Raw genomic sequence first — 25,180 nt, 5'->3', positions numbered from 1 at the left:
ATTAATGCTAACCAGAGGGTCTTAGTTTTGAGAATGTTACTTCTTGTGGTGTTGCTTGGCTGAGCCACCCATGTTATTATGACTAAACTCTTGTTGCTGTCTCTACAGCAGACTTCTCTCTTTCCTTTGCACTTGGGTTCTGATGTTGCCAGGGCACATCGTGACACATTGGCCAGAGGGAGGTGAGTTTTGGCACTTTACCACTTGAACTTTAACTGTGTTAAATTCTGATCTGCTGCCCAGCTCATTGCTGCCGCCATCCTGACTGCATCCAAGACTGTACTCTCAGAATTTGGTGGAGGAGTGTTAGCCTCTGGGACTTTCCATCTGTCACATGGGCATATCTGCTCACTGAATCTGCACCAGATTGGACCTGACGTAGGTTCAGCGACTCTATTTGTTTCAGTGGAGAAAACCACTGAAGGGGAAAAGAACATTTCCGATTTGGAGACTGACAACTACTGTATGCATTTCCATTGCTAAATTGACTAGGACCAGGTTCTCTGTGGAAGTTTTGTATTGGGGTAACAAATTAAAGTAATAACAAATGTAGGGGATGGATGACTGGTGTGAAAAGGGAACAGTTAGCTGTAGAAATTTTAATTCAGTACTTCCAGGTCAAGAAGAATAATTTTGCAGATTGGATCCAAAAGATAAGTGGGTATTTCATTTAAACTCATACAATAGCTGTCTCTCTGAAATAAATTAAACAACTATTTCAAATTTATGAAAAATGGTGCAAGTCTACAAGTTATAGATTGCAATGATTTTAACTCAAGTCATTTGTTACTATTGCCCTTATGTACAACGTCTGTTGTTTATCGTATCTATCGATAATATTGTTAAAAAACAAGGATTTCCTCATGTTATTAAAAGTGTTTTAGCAGTCTTCTTGATGTGAAACTTTGACCCTTTTCACTCCAAAATGATACTCAAAAATTTTACGACCTTTTTTTGAAAGTAGGTGACCAAAATATTCCCATACCTTTGAGCTAATTCCTTTCCTGAGATCGAAATTGACTCCACTCTGAATAATTGCTGCTTTATCCAGCGTGACCTCTGTTTCCTGACAATCCATTTTTGGAGTTGTTTCCTGATGAAATTTAATTCAAATTTGAAGTTTGTAAATACGGGAAAACATGTACAGTGCCTATAAGAAGTATTCACCCCCGCTTGGAAGATTTCATGTTTAATCGTTTCACAATATCGAATCAGAGTGCATTTAATTTGATTTTTTTTGACACTGATCAACAGAAAAAGACCTTTGCATGTCAAAATGAAAACAGATCTCTACAAAGTGAGCTAAATTACTTACAAATATAAAACACAAAATAATTGATTGCATAAACCTTTGCCCCCTTCAAGTCAGTATTTGGTAGATGCACCCTGGGTCTGTGTAGATAGGTCTGTATCAGCTTTGCACATCTGGACAATGCAATTTTTCTGTATTCATCTTTAAAAACTGCTCAAGCTCTGTCAGATTGCATGGGGATTGTAAGTGAACAGCCCTTTTCAGATCCAGCCACAAATTCTCAATTGGATTGAGATCTGGATTCTGATTTGTCCATTCCAAATCATTAACTTTGTTGTTTTTAAGCCATTCCTGTGTAGCTTTGGCATTTTCAACTTCTCACTGCTACGGGTGGAGGTTCCCACTTGCTTCATAATTGCAACAATTATACCAATGCCTAAGAAGAATAATGTGGGCTGCTTTAATGACTATCACCCAGTAACACTCACATTGACAGTGATGAAATGCTTTGAGAGTTTGGTCATGACAAGACTGAACTCCTGCCTCAGCAAGGACCTGAACTCATTGCAATTTGTCTATTGCCGCAATAGGTTGATGGCAGATGCAATCTCAATGGCTCAACACACGGTTTTAGACCACCTATGTCACCTATGTCAGGATGCTGTTCATCGACTATCACTCAGCATTTAATACCATCATTCCTACAGTCCTGATTGTGAAATTGCAGAACCTGGGCCTCTGTACCTCCCTCTGCAATTGAATCCTCAACTTCCTAAACAGAAGACCACAATCTGTGCAGATTGGTGATAACATATACTCTTCGCTGACGATCAACACTAGCGCACCTCAGGTGTGTGCTGAGCCCACTGCTCTACTCTCTGAGGATCTAACCTGGTCCCAACATATCAAATGTAGTTATAAAGAAGGCAAGATAGCAGCTATACTTCATTAGAAGTTTGAAGAGATTTGGTATGTCAACAAATACACTCAAATACTTCTATAGATGTACCGTGGAGAGCATTCTGACAGGCTGCATCACTGTCTGGTATGGGGAGGCTACAGCACAGGACCAAAAGAAGCTGCAGAGGGTTGTAAATCTAGTCAGCTCCATCTTGGGTACTAGCCTAAAAAGAACCCAGGACATCTTCAGGGAGCAGTGTCTCAGAAAGGCAGCGTCCATTATTAAGGACCTTCAGCACCCAGGGCATGCCCTTTTCTCACTGTTACCATGAGGTAGGAGGTACAGAAACCTGAAGGCACACACCCAGCTTCAGGAACAGCTTCTTCCCTTCTGCCATCTGATTCCTAAATGGACATTGAACCCTTGGACACTACCACACTTTTTTAATATACAGTATTTCTGTCTTGTTGCAAATTTTAAAAATCTATTGAATATACGTATACTGTAATTGATTTATTTATTATTATTTTTATTTCATTTATTATAATTTTTTTTCTATATTATGTATTCCATTAAACTGCTGCTGCCAAGTTAACAAATTTCACGTCACATGCCGTTGATAATAAACCTGATTCTGATTCTGATTATGCTTGGAGTAATTTTCTTGCTGGAAAACAAATCTTCTCCCAAGTCGCTGTTCTCTTGCAGACTGCATCAGGCTTTCCTCCAGGGTTTCCCTGCATTTTATTGCATTCATTTTACCCTCTACCTTCACAAGCCTTCCAGCATCTGCTGCAGTGAAGCATCCCCACAGCATGATGCAGCCACCACCATGCTTCACGGTAAGAATGGTGTGTTTTTGAGGATGTGCAATGTTTAGCTTACACCAAACATAGTGTATAGTCTAATGGCCAAAAAGCTCAATTTTGGTTTCATCAGAGCATAGAACGTTCTTGCATCTGACTTCACAGTCTCCCACATGCCTTCCGGCAAACTCCAGCTGAGATTTCATGTGAGTTTTTTTTTCCCCCAGCAGTGGCTTTTTCTTTACTACTTTCCCATAAAGCTGTGACTGGTGAAGCACCTGGGCAACAGTTGTTGTATATGTAGTCTCTCCCATCTCAGCAAAGCACCTGGGCAACAGTTGTTGTCTATGTAGACTCTCCCATCTCGGCAATTGAAGCTTTTAACTCCTCCAGGGTTGTCATAGGTCTCTTGGTGGCCTCCCTCACTAGTCCCCCTCTTGCACAGTCACTCAGTTTTTGAGGATGGCCTGCTGTAGGCAGGTTTACAGCTGTGTCATATACCTTCCATTTCTTGATGATTGACTTAACTTGAAGAGAAGTTCAGCAACTTAGAAATTTTCTTGTATCCTTCTCCTGACTTGTGCTTTTCAATAACCTTTTTGCAGAATTGTTTGGAGTGTTATCTTCTGTTCATGGTGTAGTTTTTGCCAGGATACTGACTCACCAGCAGTTGGACCTTCCAGATACAGGTGTATTTTACTACAATCAATTGAAACACCTTGACTTCACACAGGTCTCCAAAAACAAATCTCTATTTAACTAATTTTGTGATTTCTAAAACCAATTGGCTGCACCAGTGGTGATTTGTGGTGTCATATTAAAGGATGTGAATAGTTATGCAATCACTTATTTTGTGTTTCATATTCCTAATTAATGTAGATCACTTTGTAGAGATCTGTTTTCACTTTGACATAAGAGTCTTTTTCTGTTGAGCGGCATCAAAAAAGTCAAATTAAATCCATTGTGATTCAATGTTGTAAAACAATAAAACATGAACACTTCAGGGGGTGGGGGGGTGAATACTTTTTATCAGCACTGTACAAAATGTTTTATATCTCTATACAGATGTATCACAAATTATTTAAAATAGTTTTGCTGAAATTTGAAAACTAAAGACATAGACCTCATATAAAATTTGTCAGAAATGTATCTGGACCATTTCTGAAGACTTTGTCTTGCTGCTTGGTCAAAGGAAACTATTCAGAATGAATGAACATTTCTAAATTTACATTGTAAAAATGCACGTGTGAACTACTAAGGTTCCAATCAAGACCCATAGGCATGTCAGCATGTTTTAATAAATGTCCCTAATGAGTTTTCTCCTAGACCTCTTATAATGTGTGATGCATTTAAGGAAATAATTCACCATTTTATCAATCAATAACTTACTTATAGAACATAGTACATTGCCGCGTACTACAGGGTCTTTGTCCCACAATATGAATTTGGCTTTTTAACCTACTCTAACAACAAACTCTCCCTTCTCTCCCTCCTTCACAACTCTCTTTTTTTCTCTCATCCATGTGCCAATCTAAGAGTTTCTTAAATGACCATAATGTATCTGCTTCTACCACAGCCCTGGCAGGTTATTCCTTATACCTACCACTCATTGTCTGTATAAAGTTAAAGAGTAAATGCTATTATCAAGCTCTACATGGGATTCATTTTCCTGTGAGCAAGCTCAACAAATCTAGAAAAAAGTAACTATAAAAGGGTCAATGAAAGATCAACCAGAAGACAACAAACTGTGCAAATGCAAATATAAATAAATAGCAATAAATTATGAGAACATGAATAAAAGAGTCCTTAAAGTGAGAACATTGGTTGTGGGAACATCTCAATGGATAGGCAAGTGAGTGCCGATACTCCCTTTTGCTCAAGAGCCTGTTGGTTGAGAGGTAGTGACTGTTCCTGAATCTGGCGGTGCGAGTCCCAAGCCTCTACCTGATGGCAGGTGTGAGAAAAGAGCATGGCCTGGATGGTGGTGATCTCTGATGATGGATACTGCTTTTCTATGACAGCCTTTCATGGAGATGTGCTCAATGGTTTGGAGGGCCTTACCCGTGATGCACTGGGCTGAATTCACTACTTTTTGTAGGATTTTCAATTCAACGACTTTGGTGTTTCCATACCATGCCATGATGCAGCCAGTCAATACCACTCTCCACTACATACCTACAGAAGTTTGTCAAAGTTTTAGATGTCATGCTGAATCTCTGCAGACTCCTAAAGAAGTAAAGGCGCTGCCATGCTTTCTTTGAAATTGCACTTACATGCTGGGTGCAGGACAGATCCTCCAAAATAGTAACACCCATGAATTTAAGAACTTATCTGACATTCTCCCATACTTGCCTCCAATCACCTTAAAATTCTGCCCCCTTGTATTAGCCATTTCCATTCTGGCAAAAAAACCTCTAGTTATCCACTTGATCTATGCCTGCTATCAAGTCAGTTCTCATCCTGTTTCGCATCAAAGAGGAAAACCTTTGCTCGCTCAACCTACCTTTATAAGACATGCCCCCTTCTCCTGGCAGCATCTCCTTTGCACCCTCTCTAACAACTCCACATCCTTTCTATAATGAGGCGACCAAAATTGAACACAATATTCCATGTAGGGTGTAACAAAGATTTTATAGAGCCGCAAAATTACCTTACAGCTCTTGAACTAAATGCACCAACTAATGAAGGCCAACTCACCATACACCTTCTTAACAACTCTATTAACTTGTGTGTCAGCTTTGAAGGAGCTGTGTATGTGGACTCCAAGATTCCTCTGTTCTTCCACATTGCTGTTAAGCTTGTATTCTGCCTTCAAATTCGACCTTCCAAAGTTAATTACTTCATAATTTCCGGGTTGAGCTCCATCTGCCACTTCTTATCTCAGCTCTGCATCCTGTCAATGTTCCACTGCGAACAGCCCTCTGCACTATCTCCAACTCTACAAAACTTTGTGTCATCTGAAAATTTACTAATCCACTCTTTCACTTCCACAACCAAAATTGCAAAGAGCAGGGGTCCTAGAACTGAACCCCGTGGAACACCACTGGTCACTGAGCTCCAGGCTGAATACTCTCCGGCAGGCTAGTGTTCCTGGATCCTATGCCTTCTGAGTCTACCATAGCAAAACTTATCACATGCTTTTCTAAAATCCATATACACCACATCCACTCTTCTAACCTTTAACAATGTGCTTTGTCAGATCCTCAAAGTATTCAATCAGGGTCATGAGGTATGAATCAGAATCAGGTTTATTATCACCAGCATGTGTCATGAAATTTATTAACAGCAGCAGCAGTTCAATACAATACAAAATGTAGAAGAGGAAAAAAATAATAAAATAATAATAATAAATAAGTAATTAAGTCAATTACAGTATATGCATATTGAATATATTAAAAATCATGCAAAAAAACCCAGAAATAATATATATTAAAGAAGTCAAGGTTCAATGTCCATTTAGGAATCGGATGGCAGAGGGGAAGAAGCTATTCCTGAATTGCTGAGTGTGTGCTTTCAGGCTTCTGTATCTCCTACCTGATGGTAACACTGAGAAAAGGGCATGGCCTGGGTGCTGAAGGTCCTTAATAATGGACACTGTCTTTCTGAGACACCACTCCTTGAAGATGTCCAAGGTACTTTGTAGACTAGTACCCAAAATGGAGCTGACTAAATTTACAAACCTCTGCAGCTTCTTCTGGTCCTGTGCCATAGCCTGCCACCCCACCCATGCCAGACAGTGGTGCAGCTTGTCATAATGCTCTTCATGGCACATCTATAGAAGTTTTAGAGTGTATTTATTGACATGCCAAATCTCTTCACACTCCTAATGAGGTATAGTCGTTGTCTTGCCTTCTTTATAACTGCATCGATATGTTGGGACCAGGTTAGGTCCTCAGAGATCTTGACACCCAGGGACTTCAAACTGTTCACTCTCTCCACTTCTGATCCCTCTATGAGGATTGGCATGTGTTAAAAACATAGAAAACCTCCAGCACAATACAAGACCTTCGGCCCACAATGCTGTGCCGAACATGTACTAATTTAGAAATTACCTAGGGTTACCCATATCCCTCTATTTTGCTAAGCTCCATGTACCTATCCAGGAATCTCTTAAAAGACCCTGTCATTTATCTGCCTCCACCACTATGGCTGGCAGTCAATTCCACACACTCACCACACTTGGTGTAAAAAAAATTTACCCCTGACATCACCTCTGTACCTACTTCTAAGCTGTGCCCTCCATTGTTAGCCATTTCACCCTGGGAGAAAGTCTCTGACTATCTACACGATCAATGCCTCTCATTATGTTATACATCTCTAAGAGGTCACCTCTCATCCTTCGTCACTCCAAGGAGAAAAGGGCGAGTTCACTCAACCTATTCTCATGAGGCATGCTCCCCAATCCAGACAACATCCTTGTAAATCTCCTCTGTACCCTTTCTATTGTTTCCACGTCCTTCATGCAGTGAGGTGACCAGAACTGAGCACAGTACTCCAAGTGGGGTCTGACCAGGGTCCTATATAGCTGCAACATTACCTCTTGGCTCTTAAACTCAATCCCATGGTTGATGAAGGCCAATGCACCATATGCCTTCTTAACCACAGAGTCAACATGCGCAGCAGCCTTGAGTGTCCTATTCACTCAGACCCCAAGATCCCTCTGATCCTCCACACTGCCAAGAGTCTTACCATTAATACTATATTCTGTCATCATATTTGACCTACCAAAATGAGCCACCTCAAACTTATCTGGGTTGAACTCCATCTGCCACTTCTCAGCCCAGTTTTGCATCCAATCGATGTCCCACTGTAACCTCTGACAGCCCTCCGCACTATCCACAACACCTCCAACCTTTGTGTCATCATCAGATTTACTAACCCATCCCTCCATTTCCTCATCCAGGTCATTCATAAAAATCACGAAGAGTAGGGGTCCCAGAACAGATCCCTGAGACACATCACTGGTCACTCCATGCAGAATATGACCCATCTACAACCACTCTTTGCCTTCTGTGGGCAAGCCAGTTCTGGATTGACAAAGCAATGTCCCCTTGGATCCCATGCCTCCTTACTCTCTCAATAAGCCTTGCATGGGGTACCTTATTGAATGCCTTGCTGAAATCCACATACACTACATCTACTGCTCTACCTTCATCAATGTGTTTAGTCATATCCTCAAAAAATTCAATCACGCTCGTAAAACATGACCTGCCTTTGACAAAGCCATGCTGACTATTCCTAATCATATTATGCATCTCCAGATATTCATAAATCCTGCCTCTCTGGATCTTCTCCATCAACTTACCAACCACTGAAGTAAGACTCACTGGTCTATAATTTCCTGGGCTATGTCTACTCCCTTCCTTGAATAATGGAGAACATCCGCAACTCTCCAATCCTCCGGAAGCTCTCCAGTTCCATTGATGATGCAAAGATCATCGCCAGAGGCTCAGCAATCTCCTCCCTCGCTTCCCACAGTAGCCTGGGGTACAACTTGTCTGGTCCCAGTGACTTATCCAACTTGATGCTTTCCAAAAGCTCTAGCACATCCTCTTTCTGAATATCTACATCTACTGTCTGCTGCAAGTCATCCCTACAATCACCAAGATCCTTTTCTGTAGTGAATACTGAAGCAAAGTACTCATTAAGTACCTCTGCTATCTCCTCTGGTTCCATACACACTTTTCCACTGTCACACTTGATTGGTCCTATTCTCTCACGTCTTACCCTCTTGCTCTTCACATACTTGTAGAATGCCTTGGGGTTTTCCTTCATACTGCTCGCCAAGGCCTTCTCATGGCCTCTTCTGGCTCTCCTAATTTCATTCTTAAGCTCCTTCCTGCAAGCCTTATAATTTTCTAGATCTCTATCATTACCTAGTCTTTTGAACCTATCGTAAGCTTTTCTCTTCTTTTTGACTAGATTTTCAACAGCCTTTGTACTCCATAGTTGCTGTACCCTACCATCCTTTCCCTGTCTCATTGGAACGTACCTATGCAGAACGCCATGCAAATATCCCCTGAACATTTGCCACATTTCTGTTGTACATTTCCCTAAGAACATCTGTTCCCAGTCTATGCTTCCAAGTTCCTACCTGATAGCTTCATATTTCCCCTTATTCCAATTAAACGCTTTCCTAACTTGTCTGTTCTCAACCCTCTCCAATGCTGTGGTAAAGGAGATAGAATTGTGATCAGTATCTCCAAAATGCTCTCCCACTGAGAGACCTGACACCTGACCAGGTTCATTTCCCAATACCAGATCAAGTACAGCTCCTCCTCTTGTAGGCTTATCTACATATTGTGTCAGGAAACCTTCCTGAACACACCTGACGAACTCCACCCTATCTAAATCCCTTGTTCTTGGAAGATGCCAATCAATATTGGGGAAATTAAAGTCCCCCATCATGACAACCCTGTTATTATTGCACAGTTCCTGAATCTGTCTCCCTATCTGCTCCTCGATATCCCTGTTACTATTGGGTGGTCTATAAAAAACACCCCGAAGTGTTATTGACCTCTTCCTATTCCTAACTTCCACCCACAGACACTCAGTAAACAATCCCTCTGTGACTTCCTCCTTTTCTGCAGCCGCGACACTATCTCTAATCAGCAGTGCCACGCCCCCCCACCTCTTTTGCCTCCCTCCTGGTCCTTTCTGAAATATCTAAAGCCTAGCACTCTAAGTAACCATTCCTGTCCCTGCACCATCCAAGTCTCTGTAATGGCCACAACATCATAGGTCAAAGTTCTGATCCACGCTCTAAGCTCATCTGCTTTGTTCATGATACTCCTTGCATTAAAATAGACACATCTCAAAACCATCAGTCTGAGCGCATCCCTTCTCTATCACCTGCCTATCCTCCCTCTCGCACTGTCTATAAGCTTTCTCTATTTGAGAGCCAACCGCCACTTCCTCCGTCTCTTCAGTTTGGTTCCCACCCCCCAGCAATTCTAGTTTAAACTCTCCCCAATAGCCTGAGCAAACCACCCTGCCAGGATATTGGTCCCCTGGGATTCAAGTGCAACCTGTCCTTTTTGTACAGGTCACACCTGCCCCAAAAGTGGTCCCAAAGATCCAGAAATCTGAATCCCTGCCCCCTGCTCCAATCCCTCAGCCACACATTTATCCTCCATCTCATTCTATTTCTATACTCACTGTCATGTGGCACAGGCAGTAATCCCGAGATTACTACCTTTGAGGTCCTGATTTTCAACTTTCTTCCTAAGTCCCTGTAGTCTGTTTTCAGGACCTCCTCCCTTTTCCTACCTATGTTGTTGGTACCAATATGTACCATGACCTCTGACTGTTCACCTTCCCACTTCAGGATATCGTGGATGCGATCAAAAACATCCCGGACCCTGGCACCTGGGAGGCAAACTACCATCTGTGCCTCTTTCCTGCATCCACAGAATCTCCTGTCTGACCCCCTAACTATAGAGTTCCCTATTACTGCTGCCTTCTTCCTTTCCCTACCCTTCTGAGCCACAGGGCCAGGCTCTGTGCCAGCGGCATGGCCACTGTTGCTTCCCCCAGGTAGGTTGTCCCCACCAACAGTAATCAAGCATGTGTACTTATTGTTAAAGGGAACAATAAGTACAATGTGTTCCTTTGTCTTACCCTTTCTGAAGTCCACAATCAGCTCTTTCATCTTACTGACGTTGAATGCAAGGGTGTTGCTGCGACACCACTCCACTATCTCGCTCCTATACACCCTCTCATCTCCATGTGAGAGTCTACCAACAATGGTTGTATCATTAACAAATTTATAGATTGTATTTGAGCCGTACCTAGCCACACGGTCATGGGTATAGAGAGAGTAGAGCAGTGGGCTGAGCACACACCCCTGAGGCCCGCCAGTGTTGATCGTCAGCGATGAAGGGATATTATCACCAATCCACACAGATTGTGGTCTTCCGGTTGGAAAGTCGAGGATCCAATTGCAGGGGGAGGTACTGATCTCCTCTGACCTGCCCCTCTCAAAGCCATGCTGACTATCCCTAATCAGCTTTCCCAAATAATCATCAACTCTGTCTCTAAGAATCTTCTGCAATAATTTGTCAACTACTGAAGTAAGACTCACTAGTCTGTAATTCCCAGAATTACTCCTCCTTCATTCCTTGAACAAGGGAATAACACTTGCCACCCTCCAATCATCTGGTACTACTCAGGTCATGCTCCTGTTCTTCACATACTGTACATGTGGAATGTCTTGGGTTTTCCTTAATCCTACTCGCCAAGGCCTTCTCATGCTCTCTTCCAGCTCTTCTAATTGTATTACAGAAACATAGAAAACCTACAGCACAGTACAGGCCCTTCAGCCCACAAAGCTGTGCCGAACATTTCCTTACCTGAGAAATTACCTAGGGTTACCCATAGCCCTCTATTTTTCTGAGCTCCATATACCTGTCCAGGAGTCTCTTAAAAGCCCCTATTGTATCCGCCTCCACCACCGTCACTAGCAGCCCATTCTACGCGCTCACCACTCTCTGCATAAAAAACTTAACCCTGACATCACCTCTGTACCTACTTCCAAGCACCTTAAAACTGTGCCCTCTTGTGCTAGCCGTTTCAGCCCTGGGAAAAAGCCTCTGACTATCTATACTATCAATGCCTCTCATTATCTTATACACCTCTATCAGGTCACCTATCATCCTCCGTCACTCCAAGGAGAGAAGGTTGGGTTCACCCAACCTATTCCCATAAGGCATGCTCCCCAATCCAGGCAACATCCTTGTAAATCTCCTCTGCACCCTTTCTATGGTTTCCACATCATTCCTGTAGTGAGGCGACCAGAACTGAGCACAGTTCTCCAAGAGGGGTCTGACCAGGGTCCTATTTAGCTGCAACATTACCTCTCGGCTCCTAAACTTGATCCCATGATTGATGAAGGCCAATGCACCGTATGCTTTCTTAACCACAGAGTCAACCTGCGCAGCAGCCTTGGGTGTCCTATGGACTTGGACCCTAAGATCCCTCTGATCCTCCACACTGCCAAGAGTCTTACCATTAATACTATATTCTGTCATCATATTTGACCTACCAAAATGAACCATCTCACACTTATCTGGGTTGAACTCCATCTGCCACTTCTCAGCCCAGTTTTGCATCCTATTGATGTCCCACTGTAACCTCTGACAGCCCTCCGCACTATCCACAACACCTCCAACCTTTGTGTCATCAGCAAAATTACCTATCCATCCTTCCACTTCTTCATCTAGGTGATTTATAAAAATCACGAAGAGTAGGGGTCCTAGAACAGATCCCTGAGGCACACCACTGGTCAGTGACCTCCATGCAGAATATGACCCGTCTACAATCACTCTTTGCCTTCTGTGGGCAAGCCAGTTCTGGATCCACAAAGCAATGTCCCCTTGGATCCCATGCCTCCTTACTTTCTCAATAAGCCTTGTATGGGGTACCTTGTCAAATGCCTTGCTGAAATCCATATATACTACATCTACTGCTCTAGCATCATCTATGTGTTTAGTCACATCCTCAAAAAATTAATTCAGGCTCGTAAGGCATGACCTGCCTTTCACAAAGCCATGCTGACTATTCCAAACCATATTATGCCTCTTCAACTTCTTTCTGGCTACCTTGTAACTCTATAGAGCCCAGTATGATCCTTGCTTCCTAAAACTTAGGTGAGCTTCTTTCTTTCTTTTGACTAAATGTTCCACATTCCTTGTCAACCATGGTTCCTTCACTCTGCCATCCTTTCCTTGCCTCAATCGGACAAAACTATCCAGAATCCTATGCAAGTGCTCCCTTAGAAACCTCTACATTTTCATTGTGCATTTCCCTGATTACATCTGTTCTCAATTTATGCTCCGCAGTTCATGCCAATTAGTACTATAATTCTCCCTCCCCCACTCAAATACTTCCTCATACTACCTGCTCCCATCCCTCTCCAAGGCTATATAGTAAAGGTCAAGGAGTTATCACAGTCTCCAAAATGTTCTTCTGTTGAGAGATCAGAGATCTGACACCTGACCTGTCTTGTTGTCTAGCATCAAATCCAATCTGGCCTTCCCTCTAGTCAGCCTGTCTACAAAATGAGTCAAGAATACTTCCTGGACATGCATAATGAATTCTGCCCCATTCAAACCTTTTGTACTAATTTATATTGGGGGAGTTAAAGTCCCCATTACCACAACCCTGTTATTTTTGCACTTTTCTGAAATCTGACTCCTGATCTGTTCCTCAGTGTCTCTGTTGCTGTTCGGGGGGTGGGGGTGGACTATAGAATACTTCCAATAGAGTGATTACTCCCTTCCTGTTTCTGACTTCCACCTGCACTGACTCAGCAGATAATCCCTCCACGGCATCCTCCCTCTTAGCAGCTGTGATACTACTTCTGTTTTTGCTTTACTTATGAAAGTTTGACTTGAACAACTGATTCCCTACAGTAAAAAAAAATTGGACTCTCCTGTTCCCAGAATTTAACTGTTTGCTGAATTGATTTCACATACAGAGTGACAAAGTAAAGCAGAGTTTGGGATGGCATTGGGGGAATAGGATATTGGCATTCAATGTAGCGGAACCCACACTCACTGTTACAGATGTTAGACAGTTGTCCGGAGAGAGGGCCCATGGGAAGCATCGGCTTAAATGGTGTCCCCCGGCTCTGTGTCCATAATTCCTGCACAGCCCAGCTGGCATGGTTATTTGCAGATATTTTTAACCTTTCCTTATGTCAATCTGTGGTCGCCTCCTGCTTTGAGAAGGTTTCTATCATTTTGGTGCCTCAGAAGAACAAGGTAAATGTGCCTTAATGATTACCACCTGCTGGCTCTGACATCCGATGTCATGAAGTGCATTGAGAGGCTGATCAAGGCAAGCATTAATTCCTGCCTTCCAAACAAGCTTGACCCACTGCAGTTTGCCTTCTCCCAAAAGAGGAACATGGCAGACGGCTTCTTCTTGGAGCGTCTGGCATCTATGTTTGACTATTGTTTATTGATTATAGCTTGGCCTTCAATACTATAATTCCAAGCAAACTCATCTTCAAACTCCGAGACTTTGGGCTCAGCACCTCCCTTTGCAGCTGGATCATTGACTTCCTGACCAACAGACTGCAATGACTATGGACAGGCAGAAACACCTCAGCCATGATTATCCTCAGCCCCCTTCATTACTCCCTAAACACCGATGAATGTGTGGCCAGATTCTGCTCTAACTCCTTCCATAAGTTTGCACATGATACAATTGTAATGGGCTGAATGTCAAATCATGAATTGGAGTACAGGAAGGAGATGATGGGCTTAGTAAGATGATGTTAGGACACCCCTCTTTCCCTCAATGTCAGCAAAATGAAAGATGTGATCATTGTCTTCATGAAAGGGGTTGGTGCATATACTCCTGTCTGCAGTTAGGCGCTGAGGTCGAGAACTTCAAATTCCTTGTAATTAACATCACTAATAGTCTGCCCTGGTCCAATCATGCCAATTTCACAGCCAAGAAAACTCACCGGTTCCCCTACTTCCTCAGGACATTTGGCGTGTCCCCTTCAACTCTCACTATTCTTATCAATACACCTATAGAAAGCATCCTATAGGATGTAACATGACTTGGTATGGCAACTGCTCTGCATAAGACCACAAGAAACTAAGGAGGGTTGTGGACACAGGGAAGCATATCACCAGCTTTCCCTCCATGAACTTCTTGCTGCCTCAGTAAAGCAGCTAACATAATCAAAGGACCCCATTCATCTCTTGTCTCCCCTTTAAAGCGTTAAACAGTCCTCTAGTAGGGTAAGGGGGACTCTTGACCTTACAGTCGGCCATCTTATGGTTTTGCCTGCGCTACCCTTTTTCTGAACTGTGACACTTTATTTTGCATACTATAATTGGTCACCCTTGTACTACCTCAATCCATTATTGTAATGACATGATTGGTATGGATGTAATGCAAAACAATTTTTTCACTGTATCTCAGTATATGTGACAATAATAAACCAATTTATCAATTTACCTGTGGTAGGAGTTGGGCAGTGTAATTACTGTTTTGAAACAAAGATATAATTGTTAGAGTGTACTGTCAACTTCCAAAAATAACCTCATGATTATCAGTAATAATCAAAAATGCCTTTAGGTAAAAATAATCAAACAGAACAATAGAGATGCTTGTTTTGCAATATCCCTTACATATTCTAGTTTGTTAAGGAAAATTTATTGTTTTTTTGAAAGGCTGAAATGCTTATGAATTAAATTGTATATAAAACGTAATCTAGGGTTTATTTGAATTTGCTCTTGTTTTTTCAAATTTTTTCAGAAGTAATGGAGATATATATTTGCATCTCTGAGTGCAGGTATAACTGTAACAGCAGAGAGAGGGAGGGAGAGAGAGGAAGGGAGGAAAGGAGAGAGAGAGAGAGATTTCAAAGTATGTACATTTATTATCGAAGTATGTATACTATATACAACCTTGAGATTCATCTTCTTGCAGGCAGCCATTATGGCGTCATATGACTCAAGTACAGGCAATTCATAATCTTGAACAAGGCTGGAGATTGGAAGAAAAGTCTTTTTCTTTCAAATAAAAGAAAAGTAAACAGAAACTTTATATAAAAACGAGCACCAGGTTGATATTTCTGAAGAGCTGGGCTTGAAAATTAGAGATAAATAATGTCTGATAAAATATGGAAGGGAATTATAATTTTCTAAGTTAGGGCTCATGAGGTGTAGGTGGGTGGAAAGCCTACAATATTTGTCAGCATTACTTTGATAATAAATGTACTTTGAAGTTTGAACTGTAACTTCATGATTGCATGGTCAATATTTTGGAAGCTGCTATTAATCATCACCGCAAAAATATCTTCATCATCAGACAACACACCACAATTTTTTGAGAGCAGTTAGGAACAGAAAGAAATACTGACCTTGCCAATAATTTTGCACAATAGACACTTCTTTAAATTGCTGAGATCAGAGCAGAAGTATTGTTATCTATTTATAAACTCAGGATATTCTACAGTGCTTTACAGCCAACAAAAAGATTTTAAGGTATAGTTCCTTGTAATGTAGCGGCCAGTATTTGCATAGCAATGTTCTACAATGATAATAAAATTCAACTATATTTTTCATTCCTGAAGGCAGAAAATTCTTGGGAGAGTAAGGAATTTTCAGTGGGAAAGGAGGTGTTCTGGTCAAGCATAAATTTTGAATGGCAAATGAGAAAGAGATAACTGTCAGATCAAATGAAGGACACCAATACTATACACACTGCCACTTATAGGATTGAAGGATAACCTCATGTTTTTGTATTTAATTCCACTAGCAGAACACTTTGTATCAGCTATTCTAATTACTTGCAGTACCTGAATATTAGCTTTTGCAAATCATGTAATAAATCCAAATCCCTATGTATTTCAAGATGCTAATTTACAGCATTTAATTAAAACAACAGGAATTCTGCAGATGCTGGAAATTCAAGCAACACACATCAAAGTTGCTGGTGAACGCAGCAGGCCAAGCAGCATCTGTAGGAAGGGGTGCAGTTGACGTTTCAGGCCGAGACCATTTAATTAATATGCTTTTTCATAAAAGTATTGTCAAAATGGACGATATCACATTTTTCCACCTATTACCTTTACCATTTCACTTATCGATAATGCTTTTATGGCTTCCTTGTGTTCTCCACAAAATTTACTTTCCTGTCTAGTTTTGTGACATGGTTAAAATTACCCATAAATGACTTGGGAATCTTTATCTAAATAATCTACTTAAATTGCAAAAGTGTGAGGCCCAGCACTGATCCCAGCAGTACATTGATCATTACCTCTTTCCAATTATAATAGACCCATTTACACCTATTTCCCATTCTATCCACACCAATATGTTACCTCCTAAAGCTTTTAGGTTTTAGTGAAGCAAAACAGTTAATTTTCTGATGCAGCTAATAGTTGGACTGATTTGAAAAAGTAAGTACTCAAAAAGTTAACAGTTAAAAGAAGTCAATATTTAGAACTACAGAAATAAGAATACAAGGAATAGAAGCAACCAAGGCCATTTGACCCCATATGCTCGTACACTTTTAATGAAATCATGGTTAATAATTTAGTGATCTTCAGTGTCACTTTTTTGCACCAACCCTACAACCCTCGACTCACTTAATCTTTAAACAACACATCAGTCTTTATTTTGAATGCAAAGAGCAACTAAGCCTCCACAGTCACAACTGACTGGGTGAAGAGATGTCTTCTCAGCTCTGCCCTGAATAGCCCTTATCTAAGACCATGAGCTCTGTATCTAGACATCCCATCCACAGGAGCATGAAATCTGTATTTTACTATAAAGGCATGTCATAATTTTGAGTTTCTCAATGAGACCAGCTCTCATTATTTTAAATTTAAGAGATTATAGGCTTAATCTATAATCATGGGATGGCACAATAACAGAGTGTTAACCTCACTGTCTGTACGGAGTTTGTACATTCTTCAAATCACTATGTGGTTTCCTTCCACAACCCAAGGACATAGGAATTCGGGTTAATAAATTGTGGGCATGCTATGTTGGCGCTGGAAGCATGGCGACACTTGTGGGCTGCTCCCAGCACATCTTCCGATGCAAGTGAGGCATTTCATTGTATCGATGTCTCAATGTACTGTGAGAAATAAAGCTAATCTTTAACCTCTCATAGTAAAACAAACCGAGGAATCTTTGTTGAAGTCTTTCTTTTTAAATTACTCCTTTGTTCAGAAAGACCAGACTCTACACAATATTCTAAATGTGTTCTGGTTGGAGAATTATATAATGGGAGTAAGAAGTATGTGGTTGTTTACTCAAAGCTCCCGCAATAAGTGCCATCATATCATTTGTCACCTTAGCTGCTTTTCATACCTATGTATTAACATTCAGTGATAGTGTTAAAGTCCTCAGATCTATTTTTAAACAGTAAAGTGAAGGTGACAAAGAATTGATTTCACATTTGGCTGTTTCTCAGTGTTTAGCAGTAAGGAGAAAGTAATACAGAAACAGGGCAAGATATTTTTAGCTATTGTTCTGGGAAGGCCAAAAGAACAAGATAATTTGCAAAGGGAAGAGAATTCAAAATAAGCATTTAATATAATGGTCTTGAATCATGATGTGAGGTAGTTAATATTGACATTATGATAATGTAAAATGTGAGATAGCTAAATTGACTTTAATAGAAATAAAAAGCGGAGGAGGTGAAAAACAAACAAATTTGTTTTCAGTAATTTGTCCAATATCACACAAAGTCAAATTCCGAATTTGAGTTGCAATGCCAACTTATGTCGGTAAGAACACAAATGCACGGTCTACTGCTCTGGGGAGATAGGTACAGAAAGACTTTCTTGGTCCTTTCCACAAATAATAAGCACCTGCCTGGCCATTATCTCAGGCTGTACTGTAATGTTCATATTATTAGTGTATTAGAGTGAAAGACTTATACAGCACAGAAACACCATGTATTTGCTGGTCATCAAGTACTTTTTCAAACTAATCCCATTTAGCACCACTTGGTCCATATCTTACTCTACCATGAGGACTTAAGTGCTTCTTAAGTGCTTGTTCCAGATTACAACCACTCTCCACATGGAAAAAGTTATTAGATCCCCTGTCATACCTAAACCTATGCTCTCTGGTCTTAGAAATCTCTGCCAGAGGACTAAGTTTCTTTTTCTCTACCTATTTAAGCTTCATTATTAAACTTTGAACTATACCTATGGCATTATGTCACCTTCATTGCGATAGCAATTTGCTCATGACATTGCTAACCTATGTCATTCCTCTATCACTGTACTGGAGACACTAAGGCTATCTGAATTTGAATGTTAGGAGAAATATTAAGAGGAATCCTCACACTGCAAGAAGCAATTGGGAAGCTTGGGAGAATATTTGCAGGAAGCAGACCTAAAGCTGGGTATAACATCACCTATATCCTGGGACAATCAGTTTATCCTCTCAGTGTTGTGAAGGAGAAGCAAGTTTGAGTTTGAGTAACTTTTCAAGCCTTTTCAAAACTGCAAAGAGCCATTTAATTGAGGATCAAATGATATGCCTTCCTCTATGAATTACTGAACAACATAATTTTGTTTTCAGTACAGGCCTAGTGCCAAAATAGAGGATTTGCAAATTAAATCAAAAGCTAAAAAGATGAGGAGGAAATTCTTTAGCCGGGGGTGGCGAATCTGTGGAATTCTTTGCAACAGATGGCTGTGGAGATCGAGTCATTGGGTAAAGTGGTGGTTGATAATTTCCTGATTAGTAAGGGTAGCAAAGGTTACAGGGAGGAGTAAAGAGAATGGGGCTGAGAGGGAAAATAAATCAGCCATGATTGAATGGGAGAACAGATTCGATGGGCCAAATGGCCTGATTCTATCCTATGTCTTATGGTCTAAACAGAATTCAGATGGAGATTTAAAAGTTGATTTATTAAACTTAGAACACAATAAATTGTTGCCTGAGATGTTAAAAACAGGAAAAATAAATCTTAAAAATAAAAGTACTTAAACTCTTAACAATAAAAAATACTTTAACAGAATCAGACAATTAGTATATTTGCGTGAATGCTTGACTAACTTAGAAATATTCAAATGGATAAATTCACAAATACAATGTAGTCTACTCTAGTGTGACATCAGTAGGTTGTAAAACTTGCTTCCATACTTCACCTTAATGTTGCATTGCTGGATGTTGTTCATATAGTGATCGGTGTGAACACTCATCTTTAATTGCGGCCCGTGAATTCTTGATAATGTGTTTGTCAGAAGCTATTTATCTAGGATTATTGACTATTCATTGTTTTACATTAAATTATCATCTGGCTGAATACAATTCTTCCCATCTAGTAGATCCGAAGTCCACTTGCCATTTACTAATAAACCCCCTAGGTTTGTCCAATTACGGTGAACTGCTATTTGTTTCTATAACCAATAGGAACAGTGGAATGTGGGAAAGCTGGCAAATGCTTTCAATCATGTTCACTAGTGTTAGTGCATTGAAACTGAAATGCATTCTGGCTTAGAAACCTCTGCCAGGATTGGCAAGTTGAAGACTGTATTTCATGCTTAAAACTTTCCATTAGTTTTGATTTTAAAATATAGGTCAACAGGGAGAATGGAAATTTTCATCAAAATGTACGCTGGAGTTTTAGATGCTACATTCATCTAAAATAACTGTTGGAAATTGATCCACTTGATCAAGTTGATTTTTAATTCACAGGGGATAAAACTTAAAATTCTAAAAACCAAAAAGCTGAAATGCAAACTCAACAGCCCTACAAAACCTTCAATTTCCTCCTCAGCCTACCCACCCGCTTGAAATTCTAATGAAATTCTAATAGAGACGAGAGGTGGGCAGGAGAGGGGTTAATAGCTGCACATTTTCATTTCAGTGTGCTGGATTTGTGGATTTGTTAGTATGGAAATGAAACCAATGGGAAATATTGGAGCAACGCCACACAGAATGCGGGAGGAATTCAGCAGGCCAGGCAGCATCTGTGGAAAAAAGTAAGCGGTCGACATTCCGGGCTGAGACCCTTCATCAGGACTGCTGAAATATTGGACCTTTGTTATAGACTGGTACTTTATAAATTTAACATTCAAATTAAATGCTAAATACAATGGCAGGATGGGAGTAGAATGCAAGTAGGAAATAAAAACATATTTTCTTGTCACTAGTAAATCAGAGATAACATGGACATTGTGAATAATGTTGAGATCTGATGGTAAATCTTCCTGTGGAAAATACCTGTGGCAACATAGTGAAATATCTGCAATTACCTCTACAAATGCAAGCAAGTTTTGGATTTTGAGATGTGCAAGTAAAGCAAGACAGTCAATCAACTTTATGCTTTTGAAGGGCATTTGTTTTCTGCCATATTATATTTCTCCAATATTCTAATGTTCCAACGCATGCAGTATATTTCAACTGAGATGAAAGGTTAAATCAGCTATTAATATTATCTCTCCACAACCTCAGTCTACAAAAGCACGATCAAAATATTATCACCACAGTTGTACAGGGCATTCACAGACCTTTTTTTGCTCTTCCTGTCTGGAGCTGACTTCAGGAGGGTGAATCCACAGAAAGCATCCAGATCAGAAGGGATTCCTGACCATGTACTAAAGACCCGTGCTGACTAACTGGCTGGTATGATCACAGATATCTTCACCTCTCGTCTCAGCAGTGTGTGGTACCCACCTGCTTCAAGCAGAGTTCAATTATGCCGGCGCCCAAGAAGAGTGTGATGACCTACCTGAATGACTATCACCCAGTTGCACTTACATCCATGGAGATGAGCTGTTTTGAGAGGCTGGTGATGAAATATTTCTGCCCTTGAAATATTGCAGAATATTGGTAGCTCAGTTTGGCTATGTGGAGGTTTGGTTGATCTCCGAGCTTGGCAAAATGTTTGCAGACATTTCAGTCGAGAAGTCATCATCAGTGTGCAGTTGAAGGTGTTGTCCCTCAGAACGTTGGCTTATATACAAACACTTTCAACGGACCTCCCTCGAAGCTAGCCACTCAGAATCTTCTGCTGCTAAACTGTTCACATTGTTTTAAACCAGCCAACCAGGTCATGGTGGCTAATCAATATCTACTCGGACCCCGGCGGAGTATGTAAGCTAGCGTTCTGAGGAGACAGCATCCTTAACTGCACGGTGATGGTGGCTTTTCAATCAGAGCTGAATATCTGCCAACATTTTGCCAAGCTCAGCAATCAACCAAACTTCCAAGTATCAGCTCCTGCCTGAAAGGTGACTTGGAGCTGCTCCAGTTCACCTACCAGAGTAACAGGCCCACTGCAGATGCCATTTCATTGACTCTTCACTCAACCCTGGAACATCTGGACAGCAAAGATGCATACATCATAAAATGCTCTTTATTAACTACAGCCCTAATTGTTTTACACCTATGACTGTGTGGCTAAGCACAGCTCCAAGGCCATATTCAAGTTTGATGATGACATCAGTGTTGTAGGCCAAATCAAAGGAGGTGATGAATCAGCATTCAGGAGGGAAACTGAAAGTTTGTCATAACAACAACCTCTCAATCAATGTCAACAAGACCAAGGAACTGATTGTAGACTTCATGAGAGAGAAACCAGAGGTCCATGAGCCAGTCTTCATTGGAGGATCAGAGGTGGAGGGCATCGGCAACTTTAAATTCCTGGATGTTATTATTCCAGAGGACCCAGCGGGTAAGTGCAATTGCAAGGAAGGCATACCAGTGCCCCTACTTCCATAGGAGTCTGTGGAGATTTCGCACAACATCTAAAACTTAAACAAACTTCTATAGGTGTATAGAGGAGAGTGAATTGGCTGGCTGCATCATGGCCTGGTATGGAAACTCCAATGCTTTTGAGTGGAAAATCCTACAAAAGGTAGTGGATTCAGCCTAGTACATCACGGGTAAAACCCTCCCAAATATTGAGCACATCTACATGAAATGCTGTTGTAGAGAAGCTGCATCAATCATCAGAGATCATCACCACCCAGGCCATGCTCTTTTCTTGCTGCTGCCATCAAGTAGAAGGTATAAGAGCCTCAGGACTTGCACCACCAGATTCAAGAACAGTTACTACCTCTCAACCATTAGGCTGTTGAACAAAAGGGGATAACTACACTCACTTGCCCATCCATTGAGATGCTCCCTCAACCAATGATCTTACTTTAAGGACTTCTGAACTCTGATTGATCTTTCATTGATCCTATAGAAAGAACAGTTACTATTCTCAGATTTGCTGACTATGCCCACAGAAAAATGAATCTCAGGGTTGTATACGGTAACGTGTTTATACTCCGAAAAAAATTTACTTTGTGACTTTGAAACTTTGGAGATATCCAGAACCTCCAGAAATTCCCTCCTGCAATGGTCTTACCACCTTAGGGGAAAGGCAGAAAGATTCGCCTAGCGCAATTTACACCCTCAAGTTATCCCAGATTCGCTAGAGTCAAAATGGAAGTAGCAGTAATTTCAGGTGATAAAGACCAGGGAAAAGCCACAGAAGGAGAAGGAGAATGACAAACCTAACACTCTCCTTGTGTCCATTTGGTTTGCCTCAAATTTACCCATTGCCTATTCACATTGTTAGACTTGATATACAAATCCCTTAATCCTGGATGAAAGGAGATTCAGCCCTTTTGTAAAATTAAAATTGAAAATGCTGGAAACGCACAGCAGGTTAGGTAGGAAGAGGAACAGTTAATATTTTAGATGTAAGACTCTTGATCAGAATGGTGAAATGTAAAATATTGAAAGTTATATAATTTATTCATAAACATTTATTACCTAAAGTCACGATTTTAAAGTGATCTTAACCCAAGATAGAAAATTGATGCTTTCTTATCCATGGTGTAGATCACCTCTAACTAACTTAAACCTGATGAAAATGTTTGATTTCCAGAATGTTTTATTTTCTTGTATTCCATCTTAACCCATATAACTCCTCAAAACCAGTTCTCGGCCTGCTCCCTGTAGCCTTTGATGCAATGTCCAATTAAAAACCTATCAATTTCTGCCTTAACTACATCCAATGACCTGGCCTCCACAGCTGCATGTGGCAACAAATTCCACAAATTCACCACCCTTTGGCTAAAAAAATTTCTCCGGATCTCTGTCTTGAAAGGGCACCCCTGTATCCTGAGGTTGTGCCCTCTTGTCCTAGATTCTCCCACTATGGGAAACATCCTTTCCACATCCACTCTGTCTAGGCGTTTCAACATTCGAAAGGTTTCAATGAGATCCCCTCCCATCCTTCTGAATTCCAGCGAGTACAGACCCAAAGCTATCAAACATTCCTCGTATGGTAACCCTTTCATTCCTGGAATCATCCTTGTGAACCTCCTTTGGACTCTCTCCAATGCCAGCACATCTTTTCTAAGATGAGGGGCCCAAAACTGTTCACAATATTCAAGGTGAAGCCTCACCAGTGCCTTATAAAGCCTCAGCATCACGTCCTTGCTCTTGTATTCTAGACCTCTTGAAATGAATGTTAAAATGGCAATTGCTTTCCTCACCACCGACTCAACCTGCAAGCTAACCTTCAGGGTGTTTTGCTCAAGGACTCCCAAGTCCTTCTGCATCTCAGATTCTTGGATTTTCTCCCTGTTTAGAAAATAGTCCACACATTTATTTCTACTACCAAAGTGTATGACCATGCATTTTCCGGCATTGTATTTCATTTGCCACTTTCTTACCCATTCTCCTAATCTGTCTAAGTCCTTCTGCATCCTACCTGTTTCCTCAACACTACCCGCCCCAGCACCAATCTTCGTATCATCTCCAAACCTGGCACCAAAGCCATCTATTCCATCACCTAAATCATTATATACAGCATAAAAAGAAGTGGTCCCAACACCGACCCCTACAGAACACCACTAGTCACTGGCAGCCAACCGGAAAAGGATCCTTTTATTCCCACTTGCTGCCTCCTACCAATCAGCCAATGCTCTAAGCAGGTTAGTAACTTTCCTGTAATACCATGGCTCTTAACTTGGTGAGCAGCCTCATGTGTGGCTCCTTGTCAAAGGCCTTCTGAAAGTCTAAATATACAACATCCATCGCATCCCCTTTATCTATCCTACTTGTAATCTTCTCAAAGAATTCCAACAGGTTCATCAGGCAGGATTTTCCCAGAAGGAAAGCATGCTGACTTTATCCTATCTTGTCCTGTGTCACCAAGTACTCCATCACCTCATCCTTAACAATTGACTTCAACATCTTCCCAACCACTGAGGTCAAACTAATTGGTCTATAATTTCCTTCCTGCTGCCTTCCTCCGTTCTTAAAGAGTGGAGTAACATTTGCAATTTTCTAGTCCTCTGGCACCATGCCAGAGTCCAATGATTTTTGAAAGATCATTTCTAATGCCACCACAATCTCTAACTCTACATCTTTCAAAAATCTAGGGTGCAGTTCCTCTGGTCCGGCTGACTTATGTACCTTTAGGTCTTTCAGCTTTTTGAGCACCTTCTCTCTTGTAACAGTAACTGCACCCACTTATCTTCCTTCACACATTACAACATCAGGCATACTGCTAATGTCTTAGTGTCTTCCACAGTGATGCAAAATACTCATTTAGTTCATCAGCCATCTCCTTGTCCCCCATTATTATTTCTCCTGCCTCATTTCTAGTGGTCCTATATCGACTGTCATTACTCTTTTATTTTTAACGTACTTGAAAAAACTTTTACTATCCACTTTGATATTATTTGCTAGCTTGCTTTCATATTTCATCTTTGTCCCTTCT

General features: G+C 41.0%; 1 protein-coding gene across 2 annotated transcripts in view; it reads right to left on the bottom strand.

Annotated features, from left to right (window-relative positions):
• LOC140194964 (urea transporter 2-like) overlaps positions 1–19,667 on the bottom strand; it is a 93,005-nt gene extending 73,338 nt beyond the window's left edge. The window contains exons 1-2 of one of the 2 annotated variants that reach the window (XM_072252446.1): positions 19,599–19,667; positions 986–1,093 (exon numbers count right to left, since the gene is read on the bottom strand). In XM_072252446.1, coding sequence (XP_072108547.1) covers positions 986–1,093; positions 19,599–19,652 — 162 coding nt within the window. In that variant the 5' untranslated portion in view covers positions 19,653–19,667. Of the gene's footprint in view, positions 1–985; positions 1,094–5,656; positions 5,774–19,598 lie in introns of those variants that run through there. The other variant, XM_072252445.1, reaches the window with a different exon arrangement.
• Positions 19,668–25,180: the final 5,513 nt, after the last annotated feature.

This window comes from Mobula birostris, chromosome 3 (genome assembly GCF_030028105.1).
Source record: "Mobula birostris isolate sMobBir1 chromosome 3, sMobBir1.hap1, whole genome shotgun sequence".
NCBI lineage: Eukaryota > Metazoa > Chordata > Chondrichthyes > Myliobatiformes > Myliobatidae > Mobula > Mobula birostris.
This window is presented reverse-complemented; position numbering and strand designations above follow the sequence as displayed.